Source organism: Branchiostoma belcheri, unplaced genomic scaffold (genome assembly GCF_001625305.1).
Source record: "Branchiostoma belcheri isolate BF01 breed outbred unplaced genomic scaffold, Haploidv18h27 scaffold4, whole genome shotgun sequence".
NCBI lineage: Eukaryota > Metazoa > Chordata > Leptocardii > Amphioxiformes > Branchiostomatidae > Branchiostoma > Branchiostoma belcheri.
Genome location: NW_017804020.1, coordinates 6,970,518 through 6,985,964, shown reverse-complemented (window position 1 = coordinate 6,985,964; position 15,447 = coordinate 6,970,518). Strand labels below are relative to the sequence as shown.

General features: G+C 39.2%; 1 protein-coding gene across 3 annotated transcripts in view; it reads right to left on the bottom strand.

The window, feature by feature from the left end:
* Positions 1-2,534: 2,534 nt before the first annotated feature.
* LOC109477108 (E3 ubiquitin-protein ligase pellino homolog 1-like) overlaps positions 2,535-15,447 on the bottom strand; it is a 30,616-nt gene continuing 17,703 nt past the window's right edge. For all 3 annotated transcript variants that reach the window (XM_019778166.1, XM_019778167.1, XM_019778165.1), the window contains exons 4-8: positions 13,758-13,859; positions 12,171-12,368; positions 11,479-11,766; positions 4,396-4,509; positions 2,535-3,994 (exon numbers count right to left, since the gene is read on the bottom strand). In XM_019778166.1, coding sequence (XP_019633725.1) covers positions 3,632-3,994; positions 4,396-4,509; positions 11,479-11,766; positions 12,171-12,368; positions 13,758-13,859 — 1,065 coding nt within the window. In that variant the 3' untranslated portion in view covers positions 2,535-3,631. The remainder of the gene's footprint in view (positions 3,995-4,395; positions 4,510-11,478; positions 11,767-12,170; positions 12,369-13,757; positions 13,860-15,447) is intronic.

Sequence of the window (15,447 nt, the reverse complement as noted above, 5' to 3'; positions counted from 1 at the left end):
ATCCAAAAATACCTATGCAGACAGTGGCTTTTCTGTTGACAGAAATATATCCTAGGATATACTTACGACCGTGTCTGGTAATATTGCATTGTCTGCCATGCAAAGCCCTGTACACAGCACAGATATCTCTCCATAAACTTCCAGCCAGTTTGCAAAATTTTGTCCTCTGTAGTTTCTTAAAATACTGTAACAGTTGACCACTTTACCTTTGAGGACAGTCATGACATATACTTGGGACTCACACAGAAACAATGTATTTACAATGTTTTACAGTACCCAAGTTTCCGTCCGGGGAAATAAAAATTACAGAGGAAGCCTTTGTTTATCGTGAAAAAAAAAATTGAGAGAGCGAGCAGTACACTTTTGCAGTTGTACTGACTATCCTGGAAGTCCCATCTACACTGTACAGTTAGTGCATTGAACGCTTCGTACAAAAATGCATTTTTTCTTTGTGGAAGTTATACAGGAAATTTCACATTGCAGCAACATTACACGTTAACAGCCAAAACGCCATACAGATATAGGTCTGTATGGGCAGCACTGTTTTGTCGTATTTACAACTGGGGAGCTGGACCGGCCATCTTTATATAGTTCAACACTAGATGATGATGACATTATCCAAAGTACAGAATCTCCAATTCTATAACACTACAAGTTCATCTACTAACAGCATTCAAGTGCAAATAACTTAGATCTGTTTCACATGAAAACTATACAGCTTGAAATGTTGAAACAAGTTTTTGATTACTAAGCTTTTTTGAGATAAATCTCTAGAAGGGTTGCAGCACATCTTATTGTGTAGGACGATAAATTCAGCTCTACATGTATGTTATGTTGTTCATCCACACAAAGTATGCTTTTAATTGCACCATTTCATGGCAGAAACAAATTTTTCAAAAAAAGTATAAGTGGTGAGCGTACTTTGAACAAAACCATAATTTTCGTGTGAAACAGGCCCAAACACCTCTTTCCTACTTAAATGTGTTTTACCATATTCACTCCAAGAGCCTTTTGCAATGCGAGTGCTAGTTTGCTGTACATTACGTTCTTACCAAACTGAAATGGAATGGCATGTGAAGACGACATGTATACAGCTGCGATAAAGTGATCTTTCAATTGTGTCAATGCTGCTGTAAAATGGATCCACCCCTGAGGCATAACCAAAAAAGTCTTTAGGTGCAAAAGCAAACAGGTTGGTCTGGCAAGACATTAGGCATTTATGATACAGAAATTGTAGAATTGACCATCATAATTTTCCTTTATTTTCCCTCCTCTAGTTTTCACTATTTGAACAAGGCTCTAGCCAGCTCAATTTTTTTTTTCGTCAGCCCAGGTTCATGATTGGAGCTGTAGGGCTTATGCAATCTATGGGGGAAATTTTGGATTTTCAAGCCTTTACAAGTGCAATTTCCCGCATTTCGAGAGGCAAATCTTGTGGTTGTCGGTATGTTTTAACTTTTTAGCTAGATTTTTGTCCATGAAGGTTGACAGACTGGTTTTAAAATTTTTCGTCACAAGCCACAAAGTTCCTTCAATTGATGGAAAAGTCTACTAGGCACTGGCTTGAGCCCTGCATTGCCTAGATGGCCAAATTCATTGTTGGTGTGAGCCTTTGGGCTGAAAGTCATTGGAATGATACAATGTGTTCTAAAACTTGTACAAACCATCTCAAGTAATAAATCAATAACATCTGCACTGGCCATCTGTCATATCTTATCATGTGGAACAATATTATGATGAGAAAGAAAAAAAAATATGGCAGTGGCATACATGTAATGTAAAGAGATATTTCCAGCTTGAATACAGTAAACTATGAACATGACCAAAATATCCCTCCAATATAAGAATAAAAGTTCATCTGTGTTTTAGAAAACAGTTCAGTGGCACAGGTCAAAATAACTGAACTGTACCCCTAGTGGAATAGCCATGGATAATAATACTGTTGTAGTAGTTTGCAGTGCTCTACTGTTGAGATGGAACTTTTTTTCAACACCCCCTGTCCACTGGAGGCTGCAAAATGTGAGCAAATGAACATTTGACAGATTTTAAGAGAATTTTATACATAAGGCCACACCAATTTAATTTAAATTTGTTGTTTCTCGGATTTTTTTTCAGAAAAAATATAAAGCGAGAGGGGGAAAAAAACAGGCCAAGGCACCCCGTGATAGCCAGAAATGTTACAATATGAGCCATGAAGTGAACATACCAGGCTGGTTTATAATTAAAACAATAGATTTTAAACTTTTAATGAAACAAAATTGCATTGTTACTTACACTGAAAAACTTTAACAACTAGGAAGAAAAGGACTTTCTTCAACTGTTGGGGCAAAAAATGTCTTTCATTGAGCATTTTGCAGTTGACTTAGAATTTTTTTTTTCAAATCAGAAAAAAATGGATAGGGCAAATTAAAATAAATCAAAAACATCAAATTAAATTGGTGTGGCCTAAAGGACAAATTTTTTGTCTTGTTATTATAAATAACTTCTAATAATACTTTTATATCGTGCAGTATACATCACACGTGTCATATTTGTTCAAAACCAAGGATAATGCACAAAATAATCCAAACTTGATTGCAGTCTTGCACCAATATCTGTCTAGTGGACAGGGGGGCTAAGGGAATGTGCCTTACATGAACCAATTTGTAGTACTGGCAAGACAGCATTGACAATCATGTATCTGTCACTGAGGTAGCAAGCTGGCATGCCAAATACACACTGTACACAAAATTAAACAACAAAAAACACATATTCAATAAAACTGATTTTACAATGAATCCAGGGCAATGCCGGCACATATTGACAGACTAGTGTTCTTTCCGTTTAGTAACAATGTACGGCCTCTATTTCAGAGTCATTGCCATTGAAACAAAGTCATGGTCTAGGCATATTCTGTGTGTTTTCAGGTGTTCAGAATGATATAAATAAGTGTACAATGTATCAAAATAATAAATGTTCATGAAATTAATAAATACAATAATCATTTGTAAGCTAATTGATTGATTGATTCATAAAAATTGAAATTCTCCCTCCAACGTGCAACAACTATAATATTAATGTTGAACACAATGCATTTAAAATAGAGAGAAACAAGAACAACAGATGTTCGTATCAAAATCTTCAATGTAACTATCTTGAATCTGTAAATTCTGCTTGTCTTTGCTATGACCCTGATATTCACTCTGGCAACGCAACTTTACAAAAGCCAATTCTTCAGAACTCCTGTACGGTTGGTATTTAAAGGCTTACAGAGCTGCAGCTTTTGGTAAATCATTGCAATGCCAGCATGTGGACAGCAAGGTTTGGTTTTGCTCTTTCTGTTACAGCTGCAACGAAACGTGATATTCTACAGAAGGGAGGCATCAGCAGCTTTTCCATTAGCTGACTAGTTTGACCATCCTACTGACCAGATGTCTTGTTAGCCCTTGAAAGTCCTTTTCAAGTTGGAACCGAAGGGCAACGTTACAGTAGTGCTCGCGTGGCGTTTTTTTTTCTCTCCTCCTTGACTGGTGTAACAGTGAACGCAACCTGCCTCTTGGGTTGAATAATTTTTTTTTAATTTTCAACTTTGAAATTGATCCTAACTAGGCTACCCGGGGTAATCCGACTTTCCTACCTACAGGGATTTAAACTACGTCCCGATATCGTTCTGGAATATGAGCTTGATAAAGCCTTGCTCTCCTGTGAGTTGTGTTGCACAGAAGGGGCAGGCTGCGTGGAATGCATGGACTCCGTGAGGCAGCGGTACTTGCGCCCAGTAGCGGGCCGTCTGCTCCGAGCACACGTGCCCGCAGGGACAGAACGCGTGGGTGGGCGGACCACAGTCCACATAGAACGCCGGCTCGTTCCCCATGTACAGGGGGACGTAGGGCCCCACGGTGCGACACATGGGACACTCCCGGTCCCCGTTCTCGTTCTCCTTCTGTCCCCATAAGTGATGGCCGTGAACGTGTCCGCAGTTCAGATAGACATACGGCTGTCTCTCCTTCTCCTCCTGAAAATAAGACAACTTTTTATGTTCAAGTCTATATTACTGTTCCTTTTAACCTTCACCTACCAGGAAACCCAAATGTGACCTTGATCTTCCTACTTCCAGTACATTGTATGTATAGTACCAATATATCAAATATCATCACAATCCATAAAGATCTCAGGTTATGCTGACCACAAATATACACAAACACAGACATGTACACACACATGCGTGCACAGACACAGACCAAAAACAATACCCTTATATATATAAATATATTTTTAATGCAAGTAATTTTTTGTTTTTTTGTCACCCTGTCACTATCTTCATTTTTTTCTGAAAGAATCTGAGTACCAACAAATTAAATTGGCATGGCCTATAATAAGATTCTAGATAAGATAAGAAAGTGTTGTCAGACTTACAGTCACCTTGGTGGCCCTACTACGTGTGGGGAAGGCCAGGGTGTTGAGGCCGACAGGACACTGGGGTCTGGCTGCATTTATCTCTTTCCGTAGCTCTTCAATATGTTTATGGGTCTGGAATGACACAATATAGTACAAATTATTAATAGTACAAAAATAGTACACATTATTATATCACACAGTTGTCATCATGGGGCTAGCTAATGTTATCATTGATAATCATGTATTCAGTGTAAATGTAGGACCCTCTTCATGTAGCAGTTAAGTTTTGTTTTGAAGCGCCACCTTACAGAAAGTGTGCAAACTCCAGGACTACCAACTGTTCACATTACAAATGTATCTGAATGAACATTATATTAATAAGTGTAATAAACTGTTTAACATGTGACATAATGTATTTGAGAACAAGAGGAACATCAACTGTTTAACTGTAACAGTTCAATCACCAATCAATAAAAAAAATCCTTTAGAATAATAATTCCATAGGGGGGAATGTACATTTTTGTATTTTGATGACATCATCTGGGAACCCTAAAACTGATGAACATGTGAGCATGTGAATATAAAAAAGGTTTGGCAAAAAAAAGGTTTCCTTCATTATGAAATCAACTTGGTCATGAAGATGAAATGATGACTTAACACACAGAGTATGGTATGGGGAATAATAGACTCATCATTACCTTCGCCAAGAAGGTTATGTTTTCAGTAGCGTTTGTCTGTCTGTTTGTCTGTCTGTCTGTGAACAGCATAACTCAAGAAGCTTACTATGGATTGTCATGAAACTTGGTATGTGGGTAGGTCTTAATGAGACCTAGAAATGATTAGATTTTGGGGCCCCTGGCGGCTTTTCTTGGTACTGCAGCAGAACTTCCGGTTTTGATATCTCGCGATCTAGACATGCTAGGGTCACGAATTTTGGTTGGTAGATAGCTCTTGGGGTAGGGAAGATGTGACCTGAGTTTAGACCCCCTAGCAGCTTGTTCTGGAACTGCAGGAACGTTTCTTGAAAAATCTCCGAAGGTTGATAACTCAATAACCGGTTGACGGATTGTCATGATTTTTGGTATGTAGGTAGCTGAAGTGATGCTTGACATAATCAGATGACAATTATGCAAATCAGGAGCTAATTTGCATAATTAATGAAGAAGTTCTATAAATCTGATTCGTTCGATAAAAGGACTATGAAACACTTGTGACATGTAATTGAGAATTAGAAAAACATCTGAGGATATAGATTATGTAAATGAAGACCTAATTTGCATAATTAATGGGAAAGTGTTATAATTTCATAGTTGTAATTGCTGGGAATTTCATACTTGCCGCATTTGGAAGTTAAGTGAAGGTGAACATCAATGAAGATAATTTATTCACATGATGACCTTATTTGCATAATTTATGAGGAAGTGCTAGAATAGCTTATTTTATTAAGATAAGGCTGCCATTGGGTGGAGAATATGATCAACTGATATAATCCATGCAAATGACGCTCTTATTTGCGAAATCAATTATTAAAATTGTATAATTCGTTAACCGCAAGGGTTAACATCATTTGGCGAAGGTATGAGATCGTGGAACTCTTGTTTTCATTTCTTCACATTTTCTTCTTTTTCTTTGGAATAGTGGCTTTGTTATTCTATGACTATGACATCAGTGTAATTTACAACAATATTATATTTGCTCATATTGCAGTGTACAATGTATCACAGTGGAAAATTGTTGGGGGAAACCAAAATTTATGTGGGCATTGATGACATCCATGGAGTCAAATAAACATGGCCTAAATTTCATCTACCCTCTTATGAAAGCCAGTCCAACAACTATGATCATGATGATAGTAATGATCAACACAACTCTCCCTCAGGCCACACCAATTTAATTTGTTGGTTAACGGAATCGCCCACTTCTTTTTTTTCTGATTTGCAAATAAAACTAAAAATTCAGAATCAAGACTGTGCAAAATACTCTTTTGCCCTGAACAGTTGAAAACAGTCCTTTTCTTCCTACTTGTTACAAACTGTTATTCCATCTTTCAATGCAATGGTATCATTAAAAGTTCAAAATTCCTTGTTAAAATTTTGAACCAGCCTGGTGTGTTGACTTCATGGCTCCTATCGTACCATTTCGGGCCATAATAGGATGCCTAGGCCTGTTTTTATTTTTATTTTTTTTCGCCCGCCCGCTCCATTATTTTTCTAGAAAAATCCGTTAACCAAGAAATTAAATTGGTGTGGCCTAAGATAAGAAAGAAAATCTCTCAATAAAAATAATTGATTGGTTTGCTTAATTTTTCTCCTGCAATATTGAAAATGTCTCTACAAAATGCAGACTGCAGGTGGGTACATGTAGTGTATTTCTAAACACTGGTGATATGGTGAGCTATAAAAAAGACAGGTACACTGCATTATTTCAATGTCATTCATGTACACGGTATAGGCGTACCTTTATGCACACTGCCTCCGACAGCATATTGCATATTGGCCTTACATTACCTTTTGGTGAAGTGAACCCAAAGCTTAGCAGGCCATCTTGGCTGACGTGACTTGACTGTAAAGCGTGTTCAGTGCCTCAAACAATTTTGCATGTCAACAGTACAAATTTTACATCAGAAGAGCTCTTGCAAGTTAAGTGGTCGTTGTCTGTTTCATCTGTGTTTTAAAATATAAATCTTTCTAATCCATAATGATTTATTTTATTTCACATATTACTCATATTGTTCCCAACATGTCAGTGTTATGTTAGCTGGCAGCACCAGTAAATGTTACCCCAGGGCGACATTTGACATCTTTGTTGAAGATTCCACAGGGCTCGAATTCGAAATACTTTTTTCTGCATACCTGCACTCAGAAATACATATACCTGACTGTACAGCTCCAATTTTACCTGCACTAACTTGCTTATACCCAGTACATGGACCAGTGCAGGTTAGGTGCAGGTAGACATCAGAAATACCTGCACAGCTCCAATTTTACCTGCAGTAACCTGCATATACATTTGTACCCAGTACATGGACCAGTGCAAGTTAGGTACAGGTAGACATCAGAAATACCTGCACAGCCCTAATTTTACATGGACTAACCTGCATATACCCAGTACATGGACCAGTGCAGGTTAGGTGCAGGTAGACATCAGAAATACCTGCACAGCTCCAATTTTACCTGCACTAACCTGCATACTCAGTACATGGACCAGTGTAAGCAGACATCAGAAATACCGGCACAGCTCCAATTTTACCTGCACTAACCTGCATATACCCAGTATTTCGAGCATACTGTGTAATGAAACAGTTTTTAGCAGGCTACTGTAACATCCTCAAAACAGATAATGGAAATTATTCACAGCGCTGCACAATTTATCCTCTCCACTGTTTGAGAGAGACAGAAAAGCCGCTCAAGGGCCGTGCATCAAGTCTGAAACACAAGTTCACTCCAGGACAAGGTACGGTAGAATTACTAGAACTGCTGATGGCAAATCTGATAGCGGCTCGGAGACCAGCCCAAGTAGCTCTGTTGAATACTGCAGATCCATTACATCCATCAACTTCAACTTCTACCTGCACTGAGCATTCCAAAGGAATTTGAACCACAATCCTCCAATAAAAGATGGCCTCATCCTTAAAGATACTTTTTAATACCTTAAGTATGATTCTGATGTAATGCTGATAGTACTTAGAAACATACAGTACCGTTCGCGTTATAGTTAACCGGGTACCCCGTTACTAACGAGTTAGATTTTCGTCAGAAAATGGTTAGAAAATCGTCAGTATTTGGTTAGATTTTCGTCAGAAAATGGTTAGAAAATCGTCAGAAATTATTTCTAACGCGTTACCGTTTGCGTTAATGTGATAGGGTCGGATTTCATGTTTGTTTTGCGCGCCGACAAGACAATAGCAATTTGCCACCTCCTGGGGCGTCCGCTAATGTGTTGCGATGTTGCCCCTTGAAAAATAACAGCACCAGAGGCAAGTGGACATGTGATTCGAAAAATAACTTTGTGGTTTATCCGTGTGTCGACTGTGTGAAGCGAATTGTTCTATCTTTTAATGCTATTCTATAGTTATTTCTAGCGGAAAATATTACGTTGTGTAATACAATGTCAATGTATGTCAACAAAGTGTAGCAGTGGGCAGACGATGTCTTGTACATTTTGTACCAGCGGCGGCCTACCGCTCTCACAGGACGTCATGGGACGTGACGAAACAAGAAATATCTGCCGTAGAAGAAATATAAATCGGTAACTCATGCCTTAAATTCACGGCGGTTTTTGACACAAAAGAAAATTATTATAATTTTGTAAGGCGCGCGGCTTACTAGTAGTAGCGGTTAAATGTACCGTCACTCCCGGCGCAAGGACTCGGTTCGCCAGCTGAGGACTTTCCACAACCATGATGATATCATAGTTAATAAAGGAATATATAATAGATCTATCATGTTGAAATGATAATTGTAATACATGGTTCTATTTAATAGCGGTAGTTTTGTTTCTTATTTTGAAGGGGGAAACTGTCGAGGGGTAAAATCGAGGGAACGCAAACTGAGATCGGCTCACTTCCGGGTGTATAACGCCAAAATTTCTCGACGATTGTATAAAAATGACCACTCATTTGTCGCCTACGGTAGCGTGTACATGGTAGTGCTATCATATCGTGCCAAAGTCAGCGTCAAACGTCAGAAAATCCCCGTAAAAATATAGTTGCAAAACACATTTCCCGCGCACTCACGGCCGGTCGCCATGGCCGCGGCCGCCCTGTGATGCAGGCAGCATGCTCATTATAATATGCAAGTAGCTACGCTCTGATTGGTTCACCTTAGATGACCTGCGCTCTGATTGGCTAGAACGAAGCCCGTTGCATGCTGGGGCGCCCTTCCACGCGCGAAGTGCGATCTCGAGATAGCCACATTTACGCTGGTTTCTACCTTATTTCTACGACTAATTAGCAACATCCTAGTAACGAAATGCGTACTCAAAAGATTTTTCGGGAAAAAAATATATGTACATGTGGATTTGTGGTGCCTTTGGCGTAATTTTGTTGGTCACATACAACGTAATGTAACACGGAAGTGCACGGAGTCGGAGTCGCAGCACGGCTTTCCGTCCCACTCTAAACAAAACTCCAAGGACAAAACAAAACTCCCCAAAACTGGCCAATAATTAGCCATAAAAATGTTTGTGGGCACGTGTATTAAATATGCGCGCTAAATATGCTGCCTTTTTTTCGAGTGTAATAGGAATTTTCCGCGATGTTTTTGCACATCCCTAACGTTACCTCACGCCCGCCGCCTATTATGTACGGCGGACAAGGACCTTTATAACTTCAGATCATCTCTAAGGATTGCATATTCGGTGGTAAAAGAAGTAAACAAACAGAGAAAAACAGCAAAATAAAGTTGACAAACTATGGAAACGCTTGCCTGGGCAACAGTGACAAAAGAAAATGTCGATCTAATTGATGCGCCGGTGATCGTTAAAACGTTTTAAACGTTATAATATACTAGTAGTAAAATGCAGGCTAGATCAACGTTCCTTCCGCTGTTCCAGCGGTGTGTATCGGTAATTTCCCGCCCCGCATGAGGTAAATTAGTACTCCTCCCACGATTCCTGTGATGTTACCGCGCCTGCATATGAATGGAGAAGTCTGACGAAAAAGAAACGCGTTACTTTCGGAAAAGTAACGGAAAACTTACGGAAAACTTACGGACAACTTACGGAAAACTTACGGAAAAGAAACGCGTTAGTAACGGCCGTTAGGGTAACTATAACGCGAACGGTACTGTAGTCTATATTTGCATTGTCCTTATCTTGTCTAACTTTCGTTTCCTTATGGACTTCCAAAAAATTTGTCTTCACTTAATATTTGCATATCAATCAATAGTTTGTGCTTATAAACCTGCATGAATGAATGAATGAATGAATGAATGAATGATACTTTATTTCCTGCAATTCTCCTGTAGTCTCTAGTTCACTGACGAAAGGTAGTGGAAACCTGAAACGTCTGACCGTTTCCAAAATCATATTTTTTTGGCGTATCTTATTACCTGGATGTCTAACCTTTATCCAAAAGCTTACCCTCCGGAATAAAGTATCCCCTCCTCCTCCCCTCCAAAAAAGGTTCTCAACAAAAAGAAAACACCCCTACACTAACTAAAAAACATTAAAAAAACAATGTAGGGAGTTAAATCACAGCATAGGGGGTCTAGATCACGGCGTAGGGGACCCCTACCCTCAAACAGCCTAGTGAGAACCCTGTGATGTCATTTTTTTCCTCAACATCAGGATGGCAGCAGTGCACATGTGCATTGCTTGAATTCTATGGTTGAACCGTTCTGTACCAGTCATGTGAACAAATGGTTAGCAGATACAGTGTACCCAGTGTTCTAGCCAGAATTTCTCTTTCTGCCATTTGATGGAATTTTCTGCTCATGATGGACAAAAATTTTGCCCGCCATTCTGAAATTAATGGATAAATCGGCATGTTTCATTTAGATATTGTAAAATTTGCCTCTCAAAATGCAGAAAATAGCGTCTCAGAGGGTAAAATGTTTTCTGGGGATGCCCTCAGACCCCCCCTAGGATTGTCCTGTCTTCGGTACTCGTGTAATGTAAATTAATGATGTTTCGTTTTACAAATGTGAGATGGCAGAAAAAGAATTCAGGCTGGCTAGAACACTGGTTGTACATTGTACCCTAACACACGTCTTTAGTTTAGGGCTCAAAATTAAAGATGGCCCAGTGGCGACTGAGCACTTTAGGCTGGGACAACTAAAAAGACACTTTGGGAAATTTTTGGGACAATAAAAAAATAATCAACATCAGAATGTCAGCCCTCCTTGTTGATCAGGCACATCTCCCGGCTTTTGGATTTGGAATAGTCCCCCAAATTTCCTGTCTACCCTGCAATTATAGTGCCCCTGGAAGTGAACACATAAGCAAAACAAAGTTGACTTCAAGTTGAAGTCATACAATACTTCCTCATACAATATGTCCCAGGTTAGGACAGTTCATCCTCACTTCGGGACAACTGGAATTTATTTTTGGGAGAGTGCTGGGACAATAGGAAGAAAAGTTAATTTCGAGGCCTGGTCTTACCGGAGTTTTCTGCAGTCCAGCGGAGGATCGCCAGAGAAGCGTCGCCCCGCACAAGTCGATCAGCGTGCCGTCGTGTAGAACGTTGGACTCGTCGTCGATCAGCTTGCCTCTCTGTGGGTTGGGCCGCGTCTCTCGGAGCGAGTAGATCCCGCCGCACACAGACACCTCCCTCCACACCCCGGCTTTACACTCCTGGCCAAACCCCCCCGTGGGGTGCATGATCAGCACTCCGTTGGTCGTCAGACCGTCCATGGAGCTGTCCGGTCTCTTCCATTTAGTCGCTCTTTCCTGAGTGGGGAACAAAAAAGTCTCATGAGTATGTGTACACATTGTCCTTTGATTCTTTAAACCTCAATCCTCTAATTCTTTGACTGAGGGTTCATGCTGATTGGTTCTCATAATTTATAAGAATACAAAGACAGTATATACTACTAACACACAAAAGTCATGATGCACCTGCACAAAACCAGAATTTTTCATGGATTTCATTGGATGTTTGGTCAACTACGCATTAGAATTTTGCCCGTTGCAGGCAATATCTTATCCGACACAACACTCTTGAAAACTACAGATGAAATGTTAACCTTATATGCACAAATACAAAACTTATATGAACCTTATAAGTGCATTACAGGTTTCGCGCAGGTGCAGTACATTTTGCCGACATGCTCTAAGACTTCCAGTAGACTTACCCCAAGGAAGATGTTGTTAGAGGAATCGAAGCCTGCTGCGTAGATTCTTGCTGTATGTGTTGGGTTTCTCTCGACCACGATGCGACATGCGAATCTAGAAATGGTGCTCTGTTGCACTTTACAGTCCTCGGCAGTCTTGTTGCCCGGCACAGTATCTATCACTACAAAGTCTATAGGTGGCTCCGTTGATCGACCAATCTGAGGAGGTAACACAAAACAGCTAAGGTCAGTAACGTTTTCCACTAGGGCTGACTACCAAAACATAACATGGTACAGGTAAAGGTTCAGGGATTTTAGATTCAGATTCAGATTGGCTTTATTGATGTCGCAGTGGAGTACACTGAATTTAGGTCCAGGTCCAGATCAAGATGAAACACAAAATTATAACAATAACAATGGTAACTTGCCAACTAAAAAACATGAACATCCATTTAAAGATTCTCGAGTTATCTTGTACACAAGAAAAAACACAAAAAACAAAGGTCACCTGAAGTGACATAGAAACCCCCACGGGGCCCATCTTTGAACTTGACCTCGGCATTCTCAACGGTAACTTGCCCACTAAAAATCATCAACATCCATTTAAGGATACTCGAGATATCTTGATGACAAGGAAAAAACACCAAAAACCAAGGTAAACTACAGTGACGTAGGAACACCCCACGAAGCCCATTTTTGGCCTTGACAATGGCCACCCCCAAGACAACCTGCCTGCCAAAAATCGTGAACCACGGACCATGCCTTCAAACTTTACCGTGCATAATCTACAAAACAGGCCGAAAGCAATTTCATAGCCTTCTCGTCGAAGGCAATAATAAATGGTTTATTGCCCAAACATTACCCGTGCAATCATAGCAGCCTTTTAAATTTATAGCACTGAATTGATGCAAGGTTTACAATATGTTTACACCGTATGGACTGTGCCAGGTATTTCTGATGTCTACCAGCACCTACATTTGTACATTGTACCCTGCACTAGTCTAATCACAGTGTTTACATACAAATGTAGGAGTATGTGTATTTTTTTTTTATTAACAGCTGCTGTACTGACTGTCATCACCTCTAAAGTGTAAAAGAAACAATGGCAGTGGTTTCTGAACAGAACTAAGCATGATCCATGATATTTCCTACATTCTGAATGGTAAAATTTGTCTGGTGCAGGTAAAATTTTCAAATTGCACTGGTGCTAGTATGTAGAGATGAGTAATGGACCTACATGTATACCATTATTACGTCACAGTTTGTTTACCTGTTCTTAAAGAACATTCTAGAACGGTCAGTTAAAGAATAAAGATCATTTCAAAGTTTTCAAAGTAAGGTATGTCTGATTTTTTGCTGCGTCTAGTTGTGTTGACACAGCATTACAGGCCGCATGGGTGATTTAATTGTGACATTAGATGAAAGTAGTACTGTATTAAAAGCCTTATATTAGGCTAACGCTACACAAACACACACCGCGCTACGCACCCCTGTACAATATAAACGTCGATTGACCGGCATTCATTGCAGTAAACAAACTGTGACGTAATAATGGTATAGGTCCATTCAAGCCCTGAGAGGCAATATATGAGGGACAGTGGAGCTTACCTGGAACATGTCAGTATCCTCATCCCGTACATACTCCACTACCACTGTCTGGTTCCGGGATAACGTGTAGGACACACTGTGATGGGACTTATCTGCTACAATCTGTAAGTGTTCCAGAGATAGACAATAGAATTATTCTTAGCTTCATAATCTGATAAATGCATTATCTTAGTCACAGGTTTACCATTCCCTTTCAGTGTTAGAAATACATGTACCTGCAGTCTGCAAACAATTTCATATCTGAGGACATTTTTTAAGCAACCTGCAATTTTGCTGACAGAAAAGATCAGGTCAGGGGTTCAATGGTGCATGTATTTTTCAAATTGCATGTAAAATTAAAGTTTGCCGACATGCAATTTTATATAATATGCAAATTATAATATTATGGGTTTATGTCTAAACTGTGCATTTGCAGATAGTATTCCTAAATTGCAAAACAAAATTTTAACACTCTGCAATGCACTAATTAATTTACAGGCTAGAAAAAGGATTTCTGCCTTAATGTAGATAATCATTTTCAGACATGGATATTTTATCAGGCTGGTTTTGAAATTCATTTTTCAAGGCCGACTATAAAATTTGCAATTTGAATTTCTGAAACATCATTTAACACATTTTTAGAAGCAATTTGTTCTTCAGTTGTGTATATCGAGTTAAATATTTGTCCAAATTGGACGTCAGTCCTTGAGACAGTTGATGCAATAGATTAAATTAGTTTAACTTTATCTGTTGGATCATTAAGAAGACCACCAAGAATCTATACAATGCCATGTACATGTAGTTTTTTCAGGACTGAAACTGGAAACCCAACATTAATTTTCCTGACCTAAGACCTAATTGTAATATTTTCAAGAAATGTTTCAATTTTTTTACCAGTAAACAAGAAACAAGGTGCCTACAATTGGAGAATGGAAAGTTTTTTTTTTCTCTTGACACAAGTTTTCTTTCTACTACAATGTACAACAATGGCCTTTGTTTGTGATTGTGTCACTGTACACAGTCACCAACACCATGACCAAACGTCCTGTTGACAGTCCTGTTTACTATCACCAAGCTATAAAACATTCTGATACAGCCATGCTATCCACAATAACAAACATTCACAAAGATAATTCAGCAGATACTACAGCTAATCACCTCAGATACTGCTATCACTACAGTTCCATATATGGTTGTTCTCAGTACCCTGTATGTATTTAGTGTGTGTGTGTTACATGTACATTTTGATGTCTTAAAGCTGCATTATGTAACATTAGGACAATACAAAATGTAAATTTTCTGGGACTTCTATACAATGTATTAATTGAATTAACCCTGCTCTATTGCAAATAGGTGCCATTCAGGAAGTGGAGGTATCAAAATATGACGCCATAATACGAGCTGGAAACACAGTTGTCAGCCATATTTGTTTACATTCTGGTGGTTTGTGGTGGCACCACAAACTGAGTGTGCCTTGTGTGGGCTGTTTTAGCACCAACCATAAATGCCAGAAATCTGAGCTAAGGCCATGTTGATTTGATTATATGGATGACATCCTCTGGGAACCCCAAAACTGATGCGCGCGTGCGAATAAAAAAAAAGTTTTGCAAAAAAAAAGTTGCTTTCACTATGAAATCTACGTGGTCATGAAGGTTGAACAAATGGCACAGAATATGTTATGGCGAATAATCTACTCCTCGAATTCATTTCT